The sequence below is a fragment of the Ranitomeya variabilis genome, chromosome 5 (assembly GCF_051348905.1).
Source record: "Ranitomeya variabilis isolate aRanVar5 chromosome 5, aRanVar5.hap1, whole genome shotgun sequence".
NCBI classification, from domain to species: domain Eukaryota; kingdom Metazoa; phylum Chordata; class Amphibia; order Anura; family Dendrobatidae; genus Ranitomeya; species Ranitomeya variabilis.
In genome coordinates this window covers 476,120,976-476,148,210 of record NC_135236.1, presented here as the reverse complement: position 1 = coordinate 476,148,210, position 27,235 = coordinate 476,120,976, and the positions used below count along the sequence as shown (strand labels likewise).

General features: G+C 42.8%; 1 protein-coding gene across 1 annotated transcript in view; it reads left to right on the top strand.

Annotated features, from left to right (window-relative positions):
- Positions 1-27,235, top strand: part of PPM1H (protein phosphatase, Mg2+/Mn2+ dependent 1H) — a 192,737-nt gene that overhangs the window by 98,957 nt on the left and 66,545 nt on the right. Inside the window, exon 5 of the mRNA XM_077265502.1 lies at positions 10,376-10,460. Within this exon, the coding sequence (XP_077121617.1) occupies positions 10,376-10,460 (85 nt within the window). The remainder of the gene's footprint in view (positions 1-10,375; positions 10,461-27,235) is intronic.

Genomic DNA, 27,235 nt, shown 5'->3' with positions numbered 1-27,235 from the left:
GCACTACGCTGGCAGACAAATCAAACCACCTTGCCACAGGTCGCATTGATGTGCCATCCTGAATGAGCTGCACTAGGGAAAAATGCAAATGGAGTTGAACTGTCACAGGAAAGGAAGAACGGCTTAGAACGTAGTTTTTTGAATATTATACCCCATTTATGTAAATAGAAAGTCCAATATTGCCTAAGAGAAACCTATAAATGTAGTATTTTCTCAAGAATTGCAGGAGGGTATAAAAAGCCTAGTCCTACCGTGTTCCTGTGGTGATTTCCTATTCTACCTCTCCATGTCTTTCTTGAGTGTCCTAGCCATCTAATCATATTTGTGACCAAGAGTCACACTTCTAGAGAAACATTATAGAACCATATTACTTTTTTTCTTTTTATTGAAAACGAGCACTATTTCTCATGCGCTGCCGTGCTATGTGGGCTCATTAAACTGTACTTTGGGGTCAATTTATTGCTCTTGCTTCACAATTGTGAAAAAGACTCTGTGACTAAAGACCAAGAAATCCCAGCTACCAATCAGTCCCCAGAATAGCTAATGATTGCCAAGCCTACCATTTCCCTACTGCGTGCAGAATCTCAAGCCCAAATGAAGGATCTGATAGTCCAAAAAGTCAACCACTTCCTGCTTTACTCTAATCAATATTACCATGAAATAAGGAGCTCATGCCCCTCTCGCCTGCCTTTTCCAGAAGCGCTCTATTTCTCAGGCTCCGCAGGTCATGAGAATGGTCGGGTATCCTGCACATCCAAAGAGAATTGCTACTCTTTCCCAAGAATACTACTCTACTCTATATAATTTACCCAATATCCTTCCCAAGTCTTCTATCACCCAAGTTAATTGCCTTAGTAGCCATCTCCAACCTTGTAAACTTCACTCCCGATGTTTCGCACACATTAATAGCCGTGTATTGGTGCATGTGAGCCGAGTCTCGCAGCCACTCACATCGAGAAAAAAATCAGATTGGAGTTGACAAATAGAAGAACATTGGTCCCAGTGCTGTGTGATAAAAGATGGGCTATCCCTCGGCAGTGTTATACTCTTGTGTGAGTGAGCCTTCGGATCCTGCTCTATTAATGAAGATCGCTACAAACTAGTATACTTATATTGAACTCTAAACAACCTAGAATAAGTCAGTGATGCTCTCCGGCAGGACGCAGGGGGTCTGGTAGGACGCAGGGGGTCTTGCCATCCCAGATTTACTAAAGAATTAGACTCATTCTTCTTGGAGTTCCCAGTTTGCCTACTCTAAATGGGTCGAAATTGAAATATTATAGATTACACCAGTATATCTCAGTTTTAGTCTATGGGATCGCCTTTTCCTATTGATCCTACATTTCTGCTACGTCCTACGTTATTTTATGAGAAGCGTATGGACCCTTTGTTGAAACCACTTTTCCCTTACGTCTGAGTGATCCCCTAGGCTTTCCAGAATAATAATAAAGTTTCAATCCATCAAAATGAATTAAAAGCAAAAAATTCTTTGTGACTTCATTAAAATAGTTAGCATGGTCATAGAAAAATATGTGATGCATTTCGAGTCTGGCTTGCTCTTAATCATAGGTGAAATTCCAAAATCACAAAACTACTGGAATAAGCAAATAAAGACTACTAATTAGGTGACCTCGCATATTGACAGCACCTGAAACACCCGCCTTATCTGTGCACCATGGAGTGGATTATCCAGGAACCAGACTGAACAACATATGGTACATGTATATGATGGGGTGACCTGTATCCTCAAACTTTGTTACTGCTTTCCCGAGTAAGATACATTCACACAAGCTTATAAAAAAAAAAAAAAATAATAATTCTCATAAAAAAATAAAATCTCCATTGTCATCTGTGTGGAATCCATATGGCATCTGGTTTTACACATCAGCAGTTGTTGACATTTACAAGCCAAAATACAGTTCTCTATTTTAAAAAATTTGCACTGTATCTTATCTTTCACATAAAATTCGATTATTTTCTTTTTTTATTTTATTTTGCACACCCATAGACTTGAGTGTGCAAGTCACATCCGACATACGGAAGAAACTCATGTATGTTGCTATTTTTTATTTAATTTTTTCTCGTGTAGATGCGGTCTGTGAAAAGGAAATGTTAATCTGAAAAGCTGAATTGCGTAACGTTGCTTGTATATTGTCAGTGTTGCCACAGACGGAACTCGGATCAAAGTTGCGCTTGTGTGAACTTGGCCAAAGCGTTATTATAAAAGATGTAGATCATATCTGCTGGGGCAGTTGACTTGGTCCTCAATGGGCATATTCCGAATGGCAGATATCGTGCATGCGTCTACACTAGAACTTTATTCTTTTGAGGATTTAGTCAGCTCTTATAAACTACCTAGTGGAGAACATCTTTGTACCAGATAGTTCGTCAATATGCTTTTAATACTTTTGGCTCTCTAGTAGTCTCCTCCCCTACATCCTCTGAGAGATTATACCAACTGTAAAATTTCTCACCTCTATAGTATATCAATTCATACTCTCTACAAAATGCATTGCTCACCTCCAAAATAGATATATGGAGTGGTGGGACCAAGACTTTGGCATGGGTCTTCCCTTAGATTTATGACCTATTATATGGGACTGGGAAGCGATATCATCCATTATACCACCAATAAGGTAACGCAACTTAAACTAATAATGTACGGGTACTATACCCCTACTCCTTTCCATTCTTTTAACCCTTCCAATCTGTCCACTTGCTAGAGATGCGTTTATGTTCTGGGATTGTAACATCTGTCCTTCCTGGAGCATGGCCAGGTAGCTATTTAAAAACCTTTTCCCCACTTATCTCATTCTTGACCCCCACAATGCTTTCTAAATGTTCTTGCCACAGGGTTTGGGAACAAAATATGCCAGATGTTTCTTATGTTTGTACAGCAGCAAAATCTCTTTTTGCAAGGTCCATGTAACCGTAAAATGAATCTGCTTTTTGGAATATTTAACTGCCTCCCTTAATTTGGGATCCTTGGGACATTTAATGATATCTTAACTGATTTCTTAGATGCCTAATCTGGGCTCCATTTTTGGGAAGTAAACACCAGTATTAAAATATAGGACTACTTTTTACTCTGGGATTCAACTTTTATGCTATTTAATATTCTTCTCCTCATAAGGATGACATTATTGCCCATCTGGGGCTCCTTTATACATTAATATATGTGGGGATTTTTATGGTTTTACGCATTTGCTAATACTGACAGGGATATGATGTGCATAAGATTGAGCGCCTTGGCGCTCCACATAAGGAACAGTGATTAGCTCATGGAATGATAATACTAATAAACTTAGTCCACCACTGATAATGGGACACAGCTATTAACTTCCCTGTATATAAATATAGCAGATTTTACATTTCATACTGCTTTTAAACTCCCCCGATATGTTTACCTATCTGGAGGTGACACACTTAATATCGCGCGGTCACTTCCGCTTACTTTGCGTTCCAATGTTTGGAGCGCACTATGGATAGCTGGGCGGATACCGCCGGAAGTGACGCATACAATATGGCGTCAATACTTCTGGTGTGTATGCGTTCCAATGCTTGGAGCACAACTATCCGAAATGGCAGCTGGGTGGAAGTGACGCACACAACATGGCATTGTGACTTCCGGTAAGTATGCGTTCCAATGCTTGGAGCGCAACTACCTGACATGGGAGCTGGGCGGGAATGATAGTGCCCGCATGCTTTGTAAGTAAACCTGATTTATATACTCCCCCTTCCCCCACCCTTCCCCCGACCTGCACTGGTGGCGAGTGCATGTACGGAGGATTGTGATAACATGTGACATCACACGCTGTGGGCGGATTATAACCTGGGTGTGATTTAAAAGGACACCCCCACGGGGCGGCATTGAGGATTCACGCATCAGACGCATCAGGTATTTTAGAATCTGTATGTAGTTTATGAAGATTTTTGAATAATACATTGAATACACAGTATTCGGCCGGCCGGGCGTGACCAATTAGCAAAGCATAGTTCAAATCCCGCAGCCGGACTGCGCCTGTCGCTTATTATTCGCGGCTGGCCACGTAGTATATTGCACAGCCACGTAGTATATTGCACAGCCACGTAGTATATAGCACAGTCACGTAGTATATAGCACAGCCCACGGAGTGTATAACAGCCCACATAGCATATAACATAGCCACGTAGTTTATAACAGCCCACGTACGCAATATATAACACAGCCCACGTAGTGTATAACACAGCCCACGTAGTGTATAACACAGCCCACGTAGTGTATAACACAGCCCACGTAGTGTATAACACAGCCCACGTAGTGTATAACACAGCCCACGTAATGTATAGCACAGCCCACGTAGTATATAGCACAGCCCACGTAGTGTATAACACAGCCCACGTAGTATATAGCACAGCCCACGTAGTATATAGCAATGTGGGCATCATATCCCTGTTTAAAAAAAGAATTAAAATAAATAGTTATATACTCACCTTCCGTCGGCCCCCTGGATCCTGGCGAGGCGTTTACCGATGCTCGCGACGCTCCGGTGACCGCTCCATGCATTGCGGTCTCGCGAGATGATGACGTAGCGGTCTTGCGAGACTGCACGTCATCATCTCGCGAGATCGCAATGCATGGAGCGGTTACCGGAGCGTCGCGAGGAGCGGGAAAGGCCTGTTCTGGATCCGGGGAGCCGACGGACAGTGAGTATATATCTATTTTTTTATTTTTTTTAACATTAGATATTTTTACTATTGATGCTGCATAGGCAGCATTAATAGTAAAAAGTTGGTCACACAGGGTTAATAGCAGCGTTAACGGACTGCGTTACACCACGGCATAACGCGGTCCGTTAACGCTGCCATTAACCCTGTGTGAGCGCTGACTGGAGGGGAGTATGGAGCGGGCACTGACGGCTGGGGGGTAGGGAGGGACTAATTCTCGGCCGGACTGTGCTGGCGGCCGCGACCAATCAGCGACGCGGGATTTCCGGGACAGACAGACAGACGGAAGTGACCCTTAGACAATTACATAGTACACTAGATGGTGGCCCGATTCTAACGCATCGGGTATTCTAGAATATGCATGTCCACGTAGTATATTGCCCAGCCCACGTAGTATATTGCCCAGCCCACGTAGTATATTGCCCAGCCCACGTAGTATATTGCCCAGACACGTAGTATATTGCCCAGTGATGTACTATATTGCCCAGTGACGTAGTATACAGCATAGCCACGTAGTATATTGCACAGCGACGTAGTATATTGCCCAGCCACGTAGTATATTGCCCAGTGATGTAGTATATTGCACAGCAACGTAGTATACAGCACAGAGCCACGTAGTATATAGCACAGAGCCACGTAGTATATTGCCCAGCTACGTAGTATATTTCCCAGCCACGTATGTCACAGGTTAAAAAATAAAAAATAAGCATACTCACCTTCCGATCCGAGGGCGCCTTGTAGTTCTGTCGCGTGTGCACGGTGCAGGCGGCAGCTTCCGGTCCCAGGGTGTGATGACGTCGCGGTCACATGACCGTGACGTCATGGCATGTCCTTCTCGCGCAGGCGAGCAGGGCCTGTGATGACGTCGCGGTCACATGACCGTAATGTCATGGCAGGTCCTTCTCCCGTACCATCGTTAGCACCGGAAGCTGCCGCTTGCATGGAGAGGTCACCAGAGCGTCGCGAGGAGCGTGAAAGGGGAGTATATAATAATTTTTTATTTTTTTAAATTATTTTTAACATTAGATCCTTTTACTATTGTCGCTGCATAGGCAGCGTCAATAGTAAAAACTTGGTCACACAGCGTTAATAGCGGCGGTAACGGAGTGAGTTACCCGTGGCATAACGCGGTCCGTTACCGCTGGCATTAACCCTGTGTGAGTGGTGACTGCGGGGAGTATGGAGCGGGCACTGACTGCAGGGGAGTAGGGAGGGACTAATTGGACTGTGGCCGTCGCTGATTGGTCGCGGCAGCCATGACAGGCAGCTGCCGAGACCAATCAGCGAATTAATATCCGTGACAGAAAGAAGGACAGACAGAAAGACGGAAGTGACCTTTAGACAATTACATAGTAGATGGTGGTTGTCCATAGTAGGGTTCACTTGGGGCCTGTCCTTGTGAGGACAGGAGTACTGCAGGGACACGACAGGGAAGAAAGGGAAAATAACCCTACCCCGTACCCATACTTCTGGACCACCAATTTCCAGCTCAGGAGACTGAGAAGCAAACCGCTACGGCGATATGTCCATCCTCATTGGTGAGACCGAACCAATTTTTATCTTTGAGCACTGGTTCACATGAGCACCTTTTTTTTGTTATTGTTTGTGTTTCTTGTTGGGTGTCCAGGTTTTAATTAATATATTAAAAGTTACTTTTTATTATTGGGATATCCTCCAAGCTATACTCTGATTTCTTAGATGCCTAACATAAAATACTTTCCAAACCTCCTTCTTAGTGCCCTTTGTCTTGTGATTTGTGTAATTTCTTTGTCTAACTCGTGAGTAAAAATGGAAGGACTAAATGGACTTGTACTGATAACTGAGGTTCACTCCCACTACAGGTAGATTGATTATTGTAAAATTTGCTCAGTCTTTGGTCGCCTGCAGCTCAAACTCTGGCTTCCACATACAGGCTTTGCTCTAGCTACTCCGACTATCAGGTCCCAAGGGAACCCTGGCCTTCACCCTTTAAACTCCTGTGCAAGTATATGGACTTACACAGGAACCCTGGGTTGAGTCCATTGAGTAGCCCCACTGGCCAGAGGAGCACACTAGAAGGAATGGTCAGAAGAATCATCAGTAAATGGGCCAAGGTCAGCGGGAATCATACAGGCAAATCAGAACTATAGGAATAAACCAAAGCTAGTATGAACTATTGGCAACTTCCAGCAGTAAGTTGTGTTGTTCTGTCCCATTGGCCAAAGTAAGGAACTGATTACTCCTGCGGTACTGCACACATCCACACTGCCATACTGGCCGCACTTCAGGTCCTGCGGCTGGACAGAGCCTGCCTGCCCAGGTCTTCTGGATCCGATGTCTCTATTCCATTATCCGTGCCACCAGCACAATGAATACGCCGGTGCCTGATTACTATTACAACCAATAAGTTTGAGTCAGTTGGTATTCAACATTCCAACAAGTAGTCAATAGTTAAGTATTTGACTGTGGGGTTATCAGAATTTGTTTTCCTTGTACCTTCTACAGTTGTTGTATCCCCACTATGCTTTCATCCAGTATTTCATTTCTGCAACTCAATATCCAATAAAAGTTAGCTAATACAAAAAATATATACATAATTCTACAACTTTGGCCAAATTCTGCATGTTGGGCACATTGCACTTCCCCATTCTCATATCTCTTATTATTGTACGCTCATGAAAGCATGTTGGTAGAAAGATTAATAGTCTCCCCTTCTGTAAAGGAACCTGATCCTTTCTTTCTGACCCGCAGCGACCACATCCGCTCTTCAGCTAAATTTCCTATGCTGTACAATCTGCCCTTCCTGTCCAAGCGCCATACTGCATGGAAATGACCTTTTCTAACAGTAGTAGTTGGCATATGTTGTCTTCGATTGCTAGAACAGTTGGGGCAAGCTTTGAACAAAATAGGAGACTCTAAATGATAGCACTATAATGTTGTTGAAAAAAAAAACACCATACAAAGACCAATATTAATACCACCTTAGACCATATAACTAATACAATACAGTTAAATCCAGTGACTCTCAGGTGACACTTTCTTTGATTGGGCTCATTAACTGTTCCTTTTCTTCTCCATCTGGTGCAGACCATCATGATAACTTCTCCCTTCCATTACATGGTGCTCAGATGTTTTTGGCTCCTCTTTTTCTGTACCCTTCACACTGATGCCCACCCTCTGCAAAGAATTTCCATCTTGCGGACTCTTTAACAGTGCTGCTACTTCAAATAATGTGTATGTTGGTACCATATGGAAATTCATATCTATGGGTACTCCTCATCAATATCTATTACTGCTTGATATTGCCTCTCATAATAGTGCTCTCATTTCTGACCTCTTCAGTGTTAGTGTTCTCCTTTCTCCCTCACACAGTACTAAAAGCAAAGTAATTTTGTCTGTTTACAGCTTCCACATAGTAATATGTCTTATCGTGGTTTCCCCATAATAATAATGGCCTCAACATCTTACGGCCTCCACAGAGTAATAGTTTGCCCAGTTCAGCAATAGTGTCCCATGATAGCCTCCACACTAGTACTGTCCCAAACACCGTAACTGTGCCCCCTTAGTGCCCTATTCACCTTCCTAGTTGTGTGCTTCCTTACTGACCCTACACAATAGAGTTGTAGAAAATGAATCCTCACCTAACCCTATTTCTTCAATGTGCAGAGCTGCTTCAGTCCTCTTCTGGCTTACGGCCTGCCAGTCAGCTACGTGGAATATGGTGGAGCTGTGACATTTCTACATTGAACTACATTGTTGGCCACATGCTAAAGGCTGTGGCTACAGGTGAAAGGGGCACAAGTAGGCCATTTTAGTAGTGTGACCACCACCTTTCATACCCTACTGAATGGAGCAGAACTGGGATATGGATAATGGTCACATTTACCTGTGGGCTAACATGTCGTACCAGCATAGCTTTCTGATCACCTGCTATCACTGTGTTATGTCACAAAGCAAAGTACCTAGCTTGGCCTACTATTAACAATACTGTAATGCTAGTTGTCTGCTTGATCCTTGCATCCTCCATATTCTTACAGCCGACTTTTTTTTTTTTTGCTTGATGTTTTTTCTATCAATCTAAGGCAAAATTCACACTTTTGTTGTGCCTTCTGTTTTTAACAAGTCTCTATCTGACTCCTAACACGATGGATACAGACACTGCATCTGTTTTGTTCTGTAATTCCCATGGATTTTCTGATCAGAATTCACAAAAAAATACATCTGAATATGGATTTAAAGGGAACCTGTCAGCAGATTGTGCACAGTAACCTGCAGACATTGTCAGGTTGGCGCCATTATACTGATTAAAATGATACCTTGGGTGATGAAATCCGTCTTGTGGTTGTTGCTTTATCTGTATTTGTAGTTTTGAGTTAATGATATGCTCATGTTCCGGGGTGGCCTGTGGGTGGTCTTTTTTATGTGGTGCTCTGATTCAGTGTTCATACTGATGGCTTATAACAGGTCACTGATCCCTCAGTCAAGGAAAAACACCATATGCACAACCTCAGAAGGTGCTCAAGTATAAAGAAAACTTGGCACTCAACTTCTAGAATATTTTTTTGGATTTTTTTTGGATTTTTTAATATAATATTTTCTGGCTGCATTAAAAAATCCAAAAAAATTCTAGAAGTTGAATGCCAAGTTTACTTTATTATACTGATCCCTCAGAGACCTGCCTCTTATTTTACAAAATGCATAGAATATCATGGGGGTTAGAACAAAAAAAATTTGGCAGAGCTGCTCTTTCTTGATAGTGGCCGCTGCATGGTACTACACATCAGTCTCTTTTTCAAACCGATACAAAACGGATGTGCAGTACCTTGCCACGGCCACTATCGGAAGACCGAGCAGTTTCGCAATTGAGCAGTTCCGGACAGAGGCGGCCGTTGACACCTAAAATAGCTGCTCGTCAGTGGTGCCGGGTGTCTGACCCTGACTGATCAGACATTGATGACTTGTCCTAGAGATAGATAATCAGTGATAGAGTAGTGGAGAACCTATTTACAGGCATAAGCATTCAAAGTTTGAAAACTGCGAAATTTTTTATTTTTGGGGGGCATTTTTATTTATGAATATATCAAACGCAAATCTTACCAACCTAAATTTATCACTAACATAAAGTACAATGTGTCTCAGAATCACTGGGATACATTGAAGTGTTCCAGAGTTTTATCCACATAAAGTGACACTGGTCAGAATGAAACATTTGGCCTGGTCAAAAGGTGGAAACCGGTTTCAGGGTGAAGGGGTTAACTGTACATTTTGTTGAGCTGTCCTTTTAGGATATGATTCAGTTTGTGTCATTTTCCTTTGTTGATGCTTTAAATTGTATCCATGTGTCAAAGGTATACCATTGGAGGGTTACTTAAGTTTGGTGCATCTTACACCACTACACGTTGGTTTATTATGAAGTGTACTCACCTTCATTAGTTTGGGGTGTCTTTCGCTAGCCAGAGTATTTCCCTCACTAAGTAGTTGTCTGCACTACTTAACGCTAAGACTTATTTCTTTTGAATAGTGGTGAAAATAGTAAAAATTATTTTTGCAACTTTTATGTGCCATAAAATTAGAATAATTCTCTTGATAAATTCCCCCAAAATGTATCTGTGACATTAGATTTCCACTTTACGGACTCAATGATATTTATGTAATATGAAGCCAATTGTCAAATCTATTTTCTTTTCAGGGCTATAATTATCCGAAATGGAGAAATCCTTCCAATGTCTTCAGAGTTTACACCGGAAACGGAGCGTCAAAGACTTCAATACCTAGTAAGTTGGACAAAATATTACCAAGAAGCAACGTGCAATTGTTTTTGTAAGGTGAAAAGGTATATGTATATTTGTACACAATAAGATAAAAGATCCAGTGGGTACGGAAAGTACGGAAAGTATTCAGACCCCTTTAAATGTTTCACTCTTTGTTTCATTGCAGCCATTTGGTAAATTCAAAAAAGTTCATTTTTTTTTGTCATTAATGTACACTCTGCACCCCATCTTGACTGAAAAAAAACCCCTGAAATATAGAAATTTTTGCAAATTTATTAAAAAAGAAAAACTGAAATATCACATGGTCAGACCCTTTGCTTAGTATTGAGTAGAAGCACCCTTTTGAGCTAGTACAGCCATGAGTCTTCTTGGGAATGATGCAGCAAGTTTTTCACACCTGGATTTGGGGATCCTCTGCCATTCTTCCTTGCAGATTCTCTCCAGTTACGTCAGGTTGGATGGTGAACGTTGGTGGACAGCCATTTTCAGGTCTCTCCTGAGATGCTCAATTGGGTTTAGGTCAGGGTTCTGGCTGGGCCAGTCAATAATGGTCACAGAGTTGTTCTGAAGCCACTCCTTTGTTATTTTAGTTGTGTGCTTAGGGTCATTGTCCTGTTGGAAGGTGAACCTTCTGCCAAGTCTGAGGTCCAGAGCACTCTGGAAGAGGTTTTCATCCAGTATATCTCTGTACTTGGCCGCATTCATGTCTCCTTCAGTAGCAGCCAGTCGTCCTCTCCCTGCAGCTGAAAAACATCCTCATAGCATGATGCTGCCACCACCATGTTTCACTGTTGGGATTGTATTGGGCAGGTGAGAAGCAGTGCCTGCTTTTTTCCACACATACCGCTTAGAATTATCACCAAAAAGGTCTATCTTAGTCTCATCAGACCAGAGAATCTTATTTCTCATAGTCTGGGAGTCCTTCTTGTGTTTTTTTTTAGCAAACTCTATGCGGGCTTTCTTATGTCGTGCACTGAGGAGAGGCTGCCTTCGGGCCACTCTGCCATAATGGCCCGACTGGTAAGGGCTGCAGTGGTAGTTGACTTTGTGGAACTTTCTCCCATCTCCCTACTGCATCTCTGGAGCTCAGCCACAGTGATCTTGGGGTTCTTTACCTCTCTCATCAAGGCTCTTCTCCCATGATTGCTCAGTTTGGCTGGATGGCCAGGTGTAGGAAGACTTCTGGTGGTCCCAAACTTCTTCTATTTAAAGATTATGGAGGCCACTGTGCTCTTAGGAACCTTGAGTACTGCAGAAATTCTGTTGTAACCTTGGACAGATCAGTTCCTTGCCACAATTCTGTCTCTGAGCTCCTTGGCCAGTTCCTTTGACCTCATGATTCTCATTTGGTCTGACATGCACTGTGAGCTGTGAGGTCTTATATAGACAGGTGGTGTGTGCCTTTCCAAATCAAGTCCTATCAGTTTAATTAAACACGGCTGGACTCCAATGAAGGAGTAGAACCATCTCAAGGAGGATCACAAGGAAATGGACAGCATGTGACTTAAATTTGAGTGTCTGAGCAAAGAGTCTGAATACTTATGACCATGTGATATTTTAGTTTTTCTTTTTTTAATAAATATGCAAAAATTTCTATATTTCTAGGGGGGGTTTCAGTCAAAATGGGGTGCAGAGTGTATATTAATGAGAAAAAAATGATTTTTTTTTTAATTTACCAAATGGCTGCAATGAAACAAAGGGTGAAAAATGTAAAGGGGTCTGAATGCATTCCGTACCCCACTGTACATGTATGGCTACCGGATAAATTTTTGGGTATTTTCTAAAAGGTCATATTGGCTAAACACCGTCAACATATTTTGTATCCATATGGTAAATAGGAGAGCTTACCTGTCTCCAACGTGGCATCACTTACATCCACCTTAAATTAGATCCTAGACCATTACTACTATAGTTTTCATGATTCACACCACCACCCCCCAAACTATTTATGTGCATGTAGCACTTTCAAACACAAGTCCAGTAATGCCTCTACGTGGCCGGTCTGTTCCTGCATTACTCAGAAATAAACATTTCAATTGATATGCAAATGAGGCTGAAGATCCGTTAATAGATCTGAAGCCTGTTTAAATTTTAGATATAGTTTTAGAGTAGGAATTTATTAGAAAACATAATTTTTACTCAAGAAAATAATAAATAATTTATTAAATACTATTTTTAAAAAACCACCAACCTGTGGCTTGTCCCAAAAATCAAACAAAACACACTGTGAAAAAACTAGTGATGGGGAAATAGGAAACCCTATCTGCTGTCTGTTATTGAGCACTACCTGTCAGCGGGGGTTGGCACCCTATGGGATATCGTTATGGCGCCCCCGCTCCGCGTCGGCTTGCCCTATATTCCCTATTAGGCCCTATGCAGCCGTTGGACCCCTCTACCCACACAGTTGTAATGAAGGGCCCCTGCGGACTAGTACAAAGACCACACTAACGTCTAGGGAGACCTAACCCCCACACCGTGATTAAAAACAAGAATGGAGCACATGTGGACAAAGGCATATGGCAATTAATTATTTGAGGAGAGAAATTTCAATTCACTCGTGGTTATTTGCCCAAATTGTCATGGCTTTCTGAAGATTATCACGGACCATAAATAGTTGCCACCATCTGTTTGATACAATACAGCCCAGTTTCTATCCCTTCACATGGGCACACGTGGCTTTCTAGCGGTGTAGATGAACCATCTGTCTTTTGAAAAATTCACAGATAATGGCAAGTTTCCAAAATGTTAACAGATATCACGCTTATATAATGGCTATACCACACTTGGTGTTAGGAAGGGCTCCATGGATAAAGATGAATTGATAGCCTCTAGCTCTATGATCTATCCCCACTGGGATGTCTGTCAAAGAAACACCATCGAGTGTGCCATACAAAGCATTAGCATATGATCCACCTTATGCCCTTGAAGGCCAAAAGAGCCTCACCAAATAGTTAAAAAATAGAAAAATAGTCCATTTAAGAAAGCCACCACATTAGATACTCATCGTGGGATTCATATGCCATCCGCCTTATCCCTGTGTCGCCTCAACGCGTTTCGCCCCACTGGCTCATCAGGAGGCTGGATATCGTGCCATGTGTCTCGATAGATGATAAAGCTAACGAACGCTGGTATCATTACCTCATTTTAAATCCGACCGCCAGTCTGCCCTGCACGTGTGCTTCCTGTTTGGAGACCGGAAATGACATCACGCTTTGGTCTCCCTCGCAGAGGCAGGAATACTCAATTGCGCCTGCTCAGGTTTGGAACGCTGCATTAGTCTCTGCGTTTCACCGTGATTAGGCTACCTGCTCAGGACCCGGATGTGACGTCGCGCATAAGGACCAACTTCCTGATACGGGAAAGTTTATCTGCGCTTGCTCACAAGGTGGAACGCTCGTTTCTGCGTTCCATCAGGCACATCGCAGATCCCATCAATCTATATTACAGCCAAAAGTGAAATGAGGATTTCTATCATACAGATGATGAACATACTGATCTATGCATGCCCCTCACTCGTGGGGGCTAGTGAAGGTAGAGAGCAAGGTCAGATACCTAAATATATCTTAGATATCCCCATAAATCAACACAAAAGAACATATAGAATTACTATTATTCCTTATTATTGTCTTTTCTGCACACATTTTTTGAGTAACAGGGTACTACAAGAAACAGGTGAATGACTGTTGTTCATTTATTCCCTTGGGGGACATAGTATCCATTCTAAAAGTCCATTCACATTCCCTCTGTAGGATCACTCTATCCCAGTCTCCTCCCCTAGGACTGGGCTTCACTACTTCAATTACAGCAAATTTAATATTCAGCGGATCAAGGCCATGTTGTAGTCTCATGTGCCGTGCCAGAGATGTATCTCTTCCATTTTTAATATCCCCTATATGTTCCCCCACCCTCCTACGGAACTCCCTCTTGGTTTTTCCAATATAATCTTTGGGGCAGGGGCATGTGGCCATATACACGACTCCCACAGATTTACAGTTTGAGAAATCACGTTGATAAAAAATCTTATGCGTTGAGGCACTGACAAATGATTTACTCGGTTTCATCCACCTGCACAGCTGGCAACCCCCACAGCGATAAAAGCCACATGGTTTTCTCCCCAACCAAGATGCCTCAGTAGTTGGTTTCATGTAGTGGCTATGAACTAAACTGTCCTTCAGGGATTTGCCTTTTCTGTAAGTGATGTCAGGGTGTGAATTTAACACACCTCTGAGATCCGGGTCCATCATTAATATATCCCAATGTTTATTAATAGCCTCTCTAACCCTTTGGTGTTGATGGTCATATGTGCCTATGATTCTAATGGTCTCTTCCTTATCGACTGGGATTTCCTGTTTATGCAGGAGCCGCTGTCTATCCATGTTAGCTGCGGTCTGGTATGCCCTATTTAGGACATGTGTTGGATAGTTCTTTTCTCTAAATCTAAACATCATATCACCAGCCTGGCTATGGAAGGTACCCGTATCAGAGCAGTTTCGTCTCAGCCTTAAGAACTGGCCCTTCGGTATTCCCCTTTTCAAGGGGGCGGGATGATGGCTATTCCAGTTCAGAAGGCTATTGGTGCTTGTCGGTTTTCGATAGATGTTTGTCATGAGTCTACCATCTGCTGCTTTTATGATTTTCACATCCAGGAAAGCTAATTCTTTCCCCTGAATTTCCGATGTGAACTTCAGATTTATAGTGTTGATATTGAGCTCAATGATGAAATTCAAAAATTGCTCCTTGGTACCCGTCCAGATTATAAAGACGTCATCTATAAACCTGAGCCAGATGGCTATGAATTCATGCCACCACCTTGTATCCTCGCTAAACACTACTGTTTCCTCCCACCAGCCCAGGAACAAATTTGCATACGATGGGGCACAGGGACACCCCATCGCAGTGCCCCTGAGCTGGTGGTAGTGTTTCCCATCGAATTTAAATGTGTTGTGTGTTAGCACAAATTTAAGTAGCGAGGTAACTAAATCATTATGATCCCTGCATGTCACCGACCTTTGTTTGAGATAGTGTTGGACTCCTCTTATTCCTACATCATGTGGTATACTACTGTATAACGCTTCAACGTCAATTGACGCTAGCCAAGATTCTTTCTCAATCTGTAACCCTTCAATTTTCTTCAGCAGATCCGTTGTGTCCCTCAAATATGAGGGGATAGACACAACGAAGGGCCTAAGAATTTCCTCCAGGTATAGGCCACAGTTCTGTGTTAAAGAGTCCACCCCAGAAACGATGGGGCGTCCCTTTAAAGGGTTAAGACCCTTATGCAGTTTAGGTAGCGTATAGAAAGTGGCCTGCAAAGGAAATTTAGGAAGTAGAAAATCATATTCCGACCTGGAAAGCAGATGTCTTTCTAAAGCCCCATCAACAATTTGTCTGAGGTCATTTGTATATGCCGCCAGAGGGTCTGATTTGAGGATCTCGTATGTGCTATTGTCCCGCAGGATATTATAGCACATGCCGCAGTATATCTGATGGTCCATAATAACCAAATTACCCCCCTTATCAGATGCCTTTATTACCAACTGTTCGTTCTTTTTTAGGGTCTCCAGTGCTTCTCTTTCTCCTAAGGTAAGGTTATGCTCTATCTCGGGGTCGTGACTTTTTATTCTTCTGAGGTCCCTCTCCACTAGCTGTAGAAATATGTCAATATTTGTATTATCTCCCATTGGTGGCATCTTGACACTCTTATTTTTCAACCTTGTGAAGGGTCCTTTTCCCATATCCACCCTCTGTTCATTTTCCCTGAGTAACCCTACCAGAGCCTGAAAGCTCTCTAAATCTTCCTCCTGGAGGAATTGAGGCCTTTCTTCAATTTTGTGCCAACCAACATATATAACTGCTTTGAATGGGTTAAAGACCTTAACCTATTCTGCAGGAAATTAAAGTGGAAAAAGTTCTTCCTCCACAACAACAAGGAGGAGTGTATTCAACAAGGTCTCCAGGAGGAAGATTTAGAGAGCTTTCAGGCTCTGGTAGGGTTACTCAGGGAAAATGAACAGAGGGTGGATATGGGAAAAGGACCCTTCACAAGGTTGAAAAATAAGAGTGTCAAGATGCCACCAATGGGAGATAATACAAATATTGACATATTTCTACAGCTAGTGGAGAGGGACCTCAGAAGAATAAAAAGTCACGACCCCGAGATAGAGCATAACCTTACCTTAGGAGAAAGAGAAGCACTGGAGACCCTAAAAAAGAACGAACAGTTGGTAATAAAGGCATCTGATAAGGGGGGTAATTTGGTTATTATGGACCATCAGATATACTGCGGCATGTGCTATAATATCCTGCGGGACAATAGCACATACGAGATCCTCAAATCAGACCCTCTGGCGGCATATACAAATGACCTCAGACAAATTGTTGATGGGGCTTTAGAAAGACATCTGCTTTCCAGGTCGGAATATGATTTTCTACTTCCTAAATTTCCTTTGCAGGCCACTTTCTATACGCTACCTAAACTGCATAAGGGTCTTAACCCTTTAAAGGGACGCCCCATCGTTTCTGGGGTGGACTCTTTAACACAGAACTGTGGCCTATACCTGGAGGAAATTCTTAGGCCCTTCGTTGTGTCTATCCCCTCATATTTGAGGGACACAACGGATCTGCTGAAGAAAATTGAAGGGTTACAGATTGAGAAAGAATCTTGGCTAGCGTCAATTGACGTTGAAGCGTTATACAGTAGTATACCACATGATGTAGGAATAAGAGGAGTCCAACACTATCTCAAACAAAGGTCGGTGACATGCAGGGATCATAATGATTTAGTTACCTCGCTACTTAAATTTGTGCTAACACACAACACATTTAAATTCGATGGGAAACACTACCACCAGCTCAGGGGCACTGCGATGGGGTGTCCCTGTGCCCCATCGTATGCAAATTTGTTCCTGGGCTGGTGGGAGGAAACAGTAGTGTTTAGCGAGGATACAAGGTGGTGGCATGAATTCATAGCCATCTGGCTCAGGTTTATAGATGACGTCTTTATAATCTGGACGGGTACCAAGGAGCAATTTTTGAATTTCATCATTGAGCTCAATATCAACACTATAAATCTGAAGTTCACATCGGAAATTCAGGGGAAAGAATTAGCTTTCCTGGATGTGAAAATCATAAAAGCAGCAGATGGTAGACTCATGACAAACATCTATCGAAAACCGACAAGCACCAATAGCCTTCTGAACTGGAATAGCCATCATCCCGCCCCCTTGAAAAGGGGAATACCGAAGGGCCAGTTCTTAAGGCTGAGACGAAACTGCTCTGATACGGGTACCTTCCATAGCCAGGCTGGTGATATGATGTTTAGATTTAGAGAAAAGAACTATCCAACACATGTCCTAAATAGGGCATACCAGACCGCGGCTAACATGGATAGACAGCGGCTCCTGCATAAACAGGAAATCCCAGTCGATAAGGAAGAGACCATTAGAATCATAGGCACATATGACCATCAACACCAAAGGGTTAGAGAGGCTATTAATAAACATTGGGATATATTAATGATGGACCCGGATCTCAGAGGTGTGTTAAATTCACACCCTGACATCACTTACAGAAAAGGCAAATCCCTGAAGGACAGTTTAGTTCATAGCCACTACATGAAACCAACTACTGAGGCATCTTGGTTGGGGAGAAAACCATGTGGCTTTTATCGCTGTGGGGGTTGCCAGCTGTGCAGGTGGATGAAACCGAGTAAATCATTTGTCAGTGCCTCAACGCATAAGATTTTTTATCAACGTGATTTCTCAAACTGTAAATCTGTGGGAGTCGTGTATATGGCCACATGCCCCTGCCCCAAAGATTATATTGGAAAAACCAAGAGGGAGTTCCGTAGGAGGGTGGGGGAACATATAGGGGATATTAAAAATGGAAGAGATACATCTCTGGCACGGCACATGAGACTACAACATGGCCTTGATCCGCTGAATATTAAATTTGCTGTAATTGAAGTAGTGAAGCCCAGTCCTAGGGGAGGAGACTGGGATAGAGTGATCCTACAGAGGGAATGTGAATGGACTTTTAGAATGGATACTATGTCCCCCAAGGGAATAAATGAACAACAGTCATTCACCTGTTTCTTGTAGTACCCTGTTACTCAAAAAATGTGTGCAGAAAAGACAATAATAAGGAATAATAGTAATTCTATATGTTCTTTTGTGTTGATTTATGGGGATATCTAAGATATATTTAGGTATCTGACCTTGCTCTCTACCTTCACTAGCCCCCACGAGTGAGGGGCATGCATAGATCAGTATGTTCATCATCTGTATGATAGAAATCCTCATTTCACTTTTGGCTGTAATATAGATTGATGGGATCCGCGATGTGCCTGATGGAACGCAGAAACGAGCGTTCCACCTTGTGAGCAAGCGCAGATAAACTTTCCCGTATCAGGAAGTTGGTCCTTATGCGCGACGTCACATCCGGGTCCTGAGCAGGTAGCCTAATCACGGTGAAACGCAGAGACTAATGCAGCGTTCCAAACCTGAGCAGGCGCAATTGAGTATTCCTGCCTCTGCGAGGGAGACCAAAGCGTGATGTCATTTCCGGTCTCCAAACAGGAAGCACACGTGCAGGGCAGACTGGCGGTCGGATTTAAAATGAGGTAATGATACCAGCGTTCGTTAGCTTTATCATCTATCGAGACACATGGCACGATATCCAGCCTCCTGATGAGCCAGTGGGGCGAAACGCGTTGAGGCGACACAGGGATAAGGCGGATGGCATATGAATCCCACGATGAGTATCTAATGTGGTGGCTTTCTTAAATGGACTATTTTTCTATTTTTTAACTATTTGGTGAGGCTCTTTTGGCCTTCAAGGGCATAAGGTGGATCATATGCTAATGCTTTGTATGGCACACTCGATGGTGTTTCTTTGACAGACATCCCAGTGGGGATAGATCATAGAGCTAGAGGCTATCAATTCATCTTTATGCATGGAGCCCTTCCTAACACCAAGTGTGGTATAGCCATTATATAAGCGTGATATCTGTTAACATTTTGGAAACTTGCCATTATCTGTGAATTTTTCAAAAGACAGATGGTTCATCTACACCGCTAGAAAGCCACGTGTGCCCATGTGAAGGGATAGAAACTGGGCTGTATTGTATCAAACAGATGGTGGCAACTATTTATGGTCCGTGATAATCTTCAGAAAGCCATGACAATTTGGGCAAATAACCACGAGTGAATTGAAATTTCTCTCCTCAAATAATTAATTGCCATATGCCTTTGTCCACATGTGCTCCATTCTTGTTTTTAATCACGGTGTGGGGGTTAGGTCTCCCTAGACGTTAGTGTGGTCTTTGTACTAGTCCGCAGGGGCCCTTCATTACAACTGTGTGGGTAGAGGGGTCCAACGGCTGCATAGGGCCTAATAGGGAATATAGGGCAAGCCGACGCGGAGCGGGGGCGCCATAACGATATCCCATAGGGTGCCAACCCCCGCTGACAGGTAGTGCTCAATAACAGACAGCAGATAGGGTTTCCTATTTCCCCATCACTAGTTTTTTCACAGTGTGTTTTGTTTGATTTTTGGGACAAGCCACAGGTTGGTGGTTTTTTAAAAATAGTATTTAATAAATTATTTATTATTTTCTTGAGTAAAAATTAGATCTGAAGCCTCTATCACTCCAGCTCTTTTTTTATGATCAGCGTCTCATCCTGCTTGACTGACAACGCCTGCTGATGAAGAAAGTGATACGTGCGTTGGGGCAGTAGGGGACGCCAAACACAGACTCCTTATTGATGTAAGTGCTGCTAATCACTATTCTATTATAGCCAATTTTTTTTAGGGGAACCGTATATCCCGCAATTTGTTTGTGTTACTTCTTAGTGGCTTTAATTATATTATACTCTGCCAACACATGTGGGATTACATTCTGTGTATTGGTCTTCCCTGCTTAGAATGCAGTCACCTTGGATGTTACTATGGTTTTAATTATATTTAAATAAATATTATTTTTATTGGCACCTTATACTGTATTCTCTTTTTGTGGTTGACAACTCCTTTGTCTGAAGTCACACAGGATAGAGGATTTCAGTTAGAGGAAGCAGGCCTAGAGGGTGAAAAGAGCTGGAGTGACAGTAGCTTCAGATCTACAGCCACATTTGCATATCAATTAAAATGCTGATTTCTTAAAGGAATGGACTGTAAATGTAAATTAATGACTTGTGTTTGAAAGCGCTACATGGGCATATAAATAGTTTGCGGGAGGGGGGCAACAGAATGTGACAGAGAAGAATATAAGGGTAAAGGTAGCCTAAGATGCTGATGATGTTTTGGTGATCTAGTAGGTGAATATTTTAAAATAATAAAATAAACTGAGCTCTGACTACATAGTGTTCTCTCAAATAACTAGAATGTGATTTTTGAATTTGTTTCTTTAGAGACATTTCATTGTATTGAAAGATTTTCTGATAAGTTTCAAATGAAGTAGCCTATTTAGTGTAGCATCTGGCAAATTTCCACAGTAAGAAGACTCCATAAAAAGTTTGACATTAGTTAGTGTGGAGGAGCAAGACTACTGATGCTATAGTAGCGAATGAAACACATCAATAAATAAGATATAAATGTTGTCCTCCAAGATGTGTGTCTCCAGAATAAGTGCCTCACAGTGGGTCAAAGGTAAGCCGTTAACTGCATTTAAAGAGAACATGTTTGACAAGCAGCTATGGACCATCTATCTGAACAATTGTGGGTCTGAAACTCACTTAAAGGGAAACTGTCATGTTCCCAAATGCTCTTAATCTGCAGATATTGGGTTAATCTGCAGCTTCATGGCATCCTAAAGCTGCCTGGCCACAGTACTGAAGTTTTGGCTACCAGGAGAAAATGAACTTTGTTCCTCCTGACAGTCGCCAGGTTTCAGTAATAGAGGTGAGGACAGCCTGGCTTCAGTCACTCAGTTCATAATGAGCGGCGACTGTAACCACACCCCGGCACTGACTGACAGCCGGCTAAGCAGTGCATCAGTGTGATGTGGAGTGTGCAGCCAGGCTCGCATAGTGGTTCATAAATCCAGGGTGTTAGATTGAGTCCTTTTGAAGGGAATTTTCTTTTTTGGACCACTGTCTTGGTGACATTTTTGATGGCGATCAGCATCCATTTGGAGCTTGATTGTGATCACTAGTGGCACCCTGCTATTATCTTCCTTTCTTTTCTGTGGTTTTGTGGATCCATAACCAATGGATTCTATCCATGTTATAGGAATGTAATCCTTAAAGGGACACTGTCAGAACAAAATGTCCGTGTCCAAAGAGCTCATCCTCCGAGATATATTTTGGATTATTCTCTTGTTGAATCCTGAAATGTGCATCAATCAAGAGTTAACCAAAGTGGATGAAATTAAAAGGACTCTGTTTGAACAGTCAATCTGTGCTGACAAAGTACAGGCACTTGGTGCCTCATGGCAGAGCCAATCATTTATATGCACCTTCCCACCTACTTGTTTCCATCTATCTCCTCCCTTCTCTGGCCCTGTAAAGCCAAAGTTGTCAATCAAAGAAGAAGGGGATGGAGATGGATGGAAAACAAGCAGGTGGGAAGGTGTATTTAAATGCCTGGCCCCACCGTGAAGCACTGTGCGCCCGTACTTTGAACAGTCATTCTGTGCTGACAATCACTTTAATGATAGCAGCTTTGTCTTTATTTTCATTTTTTCAACAATTCTGTAAGTATTGCAGATCTTGGCCTTAGAAAATGGATTTCTTTGTATTTCTTTAATGAAAATTGCTTCATCTAAGGGTACTGTCACACTCTGCAACTTTCCAACGATCACGACCAGCGATACGACCTGGCCGTGATCGTTGGAAAGTCGTTGTGTGGTCGCTGGAGAGCTGTCACACAGACCGCTCTCCAGCGACCAACGATGCCGAAGGCCCCGGGTAACCAGGGTAAACATCGGGTTACTAAGCGCAGGGCCGCGCTTAGTAACCCGATGTTTACCCTGGTTACCATCGTAAAAGTAAAAAAAAAAAAACCGTACATACTCACATTCCGGTGTCCGTCAGGTCCCTTGCAGTCTGCTTCCCGCTCTGACTGAGTGCCGCCGTAAAGTGAAAGCAGATCACAGCGGTGACGTCACCGCTGTGATCTGCTCTTACTTTCCGGCCGGCAGTCAGTCAGAGCGGGAAGCAGACGGCAAGGGACCTGACGGACACCGGAATGTGAGTATGTACGGTTTGTTTTTTTTAACTTTTACGATGGTAACCAGGGTAAACATCGGGTTACTAAGCGCGGCCCTGCGCTTAGTAACCCGATGTTTACCCTGGTTACAAGTGAACGCATCGTTGGATCGGTGTCACACACACCGATCCAACGATGACAGCGGGAGATCCAGCGACGAAAGAAAGTTCCAAACGATCTGCTACGACGTACGATTCTCAGCAGGGTCCCTGATCGCTGCTGCGTGTCAGACACAGCGATATCGTATGGATATCGCTGGAACGTCACGGATCGTACCGTCGTAGCGATCAAAGTGCCACTGTGTGACAGTACCCTTAGATACAGCTGTGGTCAGCATTGTTGTCACCCTTGATTGTTCTTTTTTTACAGAAAGACGATATCTCCAGAATTAACTGGATGTGTTTTAAGAGAATCTCACCCCCTGGGACGTATATGACCTATTAATATGGGTATACAGGTAATAGAAATGTTACACTAGTACTACCTGTATGCCTCAAATTAATGGTTTTGTTGCTGAGAAATATTATATTCTGTCTTTATGTTAATGATTTCCTCCAGGCTCCAGGGCGTGCGGTGCCTGGAAGAAATCCCTGCCTCCTGTCCTCATTGTAATACTTACCTCCTCCCATCAACGTCAGTTACAGCCTCGGAATCCTGCAACTGCGCCCTGCGCTCCCTCAGAAATCCATACCTCATCGTTTCTGTGAGCAGTGCATTCAGGGATCTTCTGCGCAGGCGGATAAGTGTAACCTTTCTATTACCTGTATGCCCATATTAATAGGTCATATACGTCCCGCAGGGTGATAGATTCCCTTTAACTGTGTATCATTATTTTACTATTGGACTATTTTAGTAGCATGTCCAAATACATTCAACCACAAATTTGACGTATACATAGAAATAGTAAAGAAGAAACATAGTATAAGACAAAGACTGGATTAAAGGCTCCATTCCTGAATGCTTGGTTGCACAACCTATGCCAACAATGATAGCCTCCAAATGTGCTTGGTAGTAGAGATGAGCGATTTTGCTCGGGTTCCCTCTTATTCGGCAAGCTATAGCGCTTGCCGAATATGCTGTAGAGGAAACCTTTCTTCCTGGATCGCGTGGGCCGATCAGCTGAATGGCGCCGCAGCTGCATGTGTCGCGGCTGTGTCACAGTCACGACACATGCACAGAGAGCCTGTTTGTTGGGCTCTGGTTTAGCAGTGTAAATACCGTGAAACGTACAGTGGCTATAGAAAGTCTACACACACCTGTTAAAATAACAGGTTTTTGTCAAGCACATGTCACCAATATTCTATACAATTTGACTGAAAAACAAACCTTTTTGACAGATGCTTGAAGGATTTGTTTTAACATTGACTGATATTTACAATTGTTCATAATTCCACCCACCTTGGCTAAAGCCCCAGTTCCAGCTGCCAAACAACAGCGCCAAAGCATAATGCTGTCTCCGCCATGCTTCACTTAGAGTATAGTGTTGTTCTGGTGATGTGCAGTGTTGGCTTTGCACCAAACTTACATTTTGAAATTATGTCCATAAAGTTCAACCTTGGGTCATCGGATCATAAAATGTTTTCCCACCTGCTTTTGGAAGACTTGATGTAGGCTTTGGCAAATTGTAACCAGGCTAGCATATTTTTCTTCGTAAGAAAAGGCTTTCATCTTACCACCCCACAGGCTAGACATAAGAAAAATAAAGGGCATTGTTGTTGTTACATGCAGTACAAAACCAGTACTTACCAGAAATTACGGCAGCTCCTTTATTTGTGCTATAAAGTAGCAAAATAAAGCATCCTCCCAGACCAATTTTGTTCTTATGGTTTATCAATTTTTGAGGGGTGTCCAGTTCTAAGTCATGTCATTCTGTTGCCAATTTTAAGCCACTTCTTGATGACCATCTTCAGTGTTCCATGGGATATCTAATGCCTTGAAAAAATTCTTGTAAGTCTTGGCAGACAAGAGTTAATGTTTTGATGATATCTAGTCTTTGATGGAACATTGTATGGATTCTTAGGATGCATCTGTGAATAATTGAAACCAAACCATTTTAAATCCAATCGGCCAGAAAACCTTATGTAGTGCATTATTTTTTTTTTAGAAAAGATGTGTGTTGAATGCACAGTTAAATAGCTCTTCAGTATACATCCTGCCACCTGAGGCAAAGTACAAAATGTGATTTTACAATGCCAAGAAATGTTATGCATTAACAGAGGGTCACTTTGCACCCCTTTGGATCTCCCATCCTATATATTCTTCTTACTGTACTGTGCTGTAATATGCCTCCCTAACAGACCATGCATGCACATTTCAGAGTACACCCCTTTGTCATGTACACATTTTGATTTAAAGGATCACATGACCAATACTTGCTAATGGGATTTTTCCCCCTAGTGCATATAGGAGCTTTAGTGGAAAATCCTGATCCTGCAATTTCAGATACCTTCTGTAAGGGTACTGTCACACAGTGCAATTTTGATCGCTACGACGGCACGATCCGTGACGTCGTAACGTCGTATGATTATCGCTCCAGGGTCGTAGACTGCGGTCACACTTTGCAATCACGGCGCTGGAGCGATGCCGAAGTCCCCAGGTAACCAGGGTAAACATCGGGTTACTAAGCGCAGGGCCGCGCTTAGTAACCCGATGTTTACCCTGGTTACCAGCGTAAACGTAAAAAAAACAAACAGTACATACTCACATTCCGGTGTCTGTCCCTGGCGTCTCAGCTTCTCTGCACTGTGTAAGCACAGCGGCCGGAAAGCAGAGCGGTGACGTCACCGCTGTGCTCGCTTTCCGGCCGGCAGGCGCTCACAGTGCAGAGAAGCTGAGACGCCGGAGGACAGACACCGGAATGTGAGTATGTACTGTTCGGTTTTTTTTACGTTTACGCTGGTAACCAGGGTAAACATCGGGTTACTAAGCGCGGCCCTGCGCTTAGTTACCCGATGTTTACCCTGGTTACAAGCGAACACATCGCTGGATTGCTGTCACACACAACGATCCAGCAATGTCAGCGGGTGATCAAGCGACGAAAGAAAGTTCCAAACGATCTGCTACGACGTACGATTCTCAGCAGGGTCCCTGATCGCTGCTGCGTGTCAGACACTGCGATATCGTAACGATATCGCTAGAACGTCACGAATCGTACCGTCGTAGCGATCAAAATTGCACTGTGTGACAGTACCCTTAAATTGGAATGTACCGCCCACTGAGATTTTAGCATATTTGTCATTCTTTCTCCATTTTCTTTCATCGTTTAGTTTGACAGGGATATTGTAACTGTATTTCAATCAGAACAGAAAAGCAATATAGTTGTCTAGCACTTTATTGTTTAATGGTTAGGTGTCGCCACCTAGACGTCCTGCTGAAAGTAACAATGTTGTGGTGAACTGCATATAGTACAGTTGCGTCACTACACCATCCGAAAAAATACTGTATAAAACCTTTCTTGTTACTGGCGAGATCTGATGAAAAATAGCCATCTCTTTTTTTCGAGATGCTGCTACTGGCCTGGACTGGGAGCCTGGCTCTAAAATACCGTTCAGGAATGGAGTGCTGGCCTCCATCTAGTTGGAATTCCACATATCAGAAAGTCATCAGCTATTCCAGGGATAAGTGATAACTTTCATTGTTGGAAATACCCTTAATTGACTTACAATAAGGCTCATCAGGCACCCTTGAGAAGATTGTTGTACTGATAAAAGAAATAGCAAGAGCTAATTTTCCCCTACCTGACTGAGGTTCTGCTATGTGAATGATGTGTGAATATAGCCTCGAACAAAAGCCACCAGCAATGGGAACTGCACTTAAGGGAAACTTTCAGCAGGATTTCACCCCTCCCAAACTATTTATATGTGCATATAGCACTTTCAAAGACATGTCCGGCAATAGCTATTTAAATGGCCAGTCCATTCCTCCATTACTGAGAAATCAGCGTTTATATTGATATGCAAATGAGGCTGAAGATGTAGTTGTACTGTAGATCTGAAGTCTGTCACTACAGCTCTATTCCTCCCCATCGCAGCCTCCTCTTGCTTGACTGACAGTTCCATTGCCTGAAATCACAGAACATAGAGGCTGTCAGAGGCAGCCCTGTGTGGGGAATACGGAATACAGATGGAGTGACAGAGACTGAACATTTACAGCCTCAATTGCAGTTGTGTCAAAAGTTTACATACCCCTGCAGAATTTTTGCTTTCTTGGCCTTTTTTCAGACAATATGAATGATAACATCAAAACTTTTTCTCCGCTCATGGTTAGTGGTTGGGTGAAGCCATTTATTGTCAAACTACTGTGATTTCTCTTTTTAAATCATAATGACAACCCAAAACATCCAAATGACCCTGATCAAAAGTTCACATACCCCATTTCTTAATATAGTATTGCCCCCTCTAACATCAATGAGAGCTTGAAGTCCTTTGAGGTAGTTGTGGATGAGGTTCTTTATTTTTCTCAGGTGGCAATGCTGCCCACTCTTGGCAAAAAGCCTCCAGTCCTTGTAAATGCCTGGGCTGTCTAGCATGAACTGCACACTTGAGATCTCCCCAGACTGTCTCAATGATATTGAG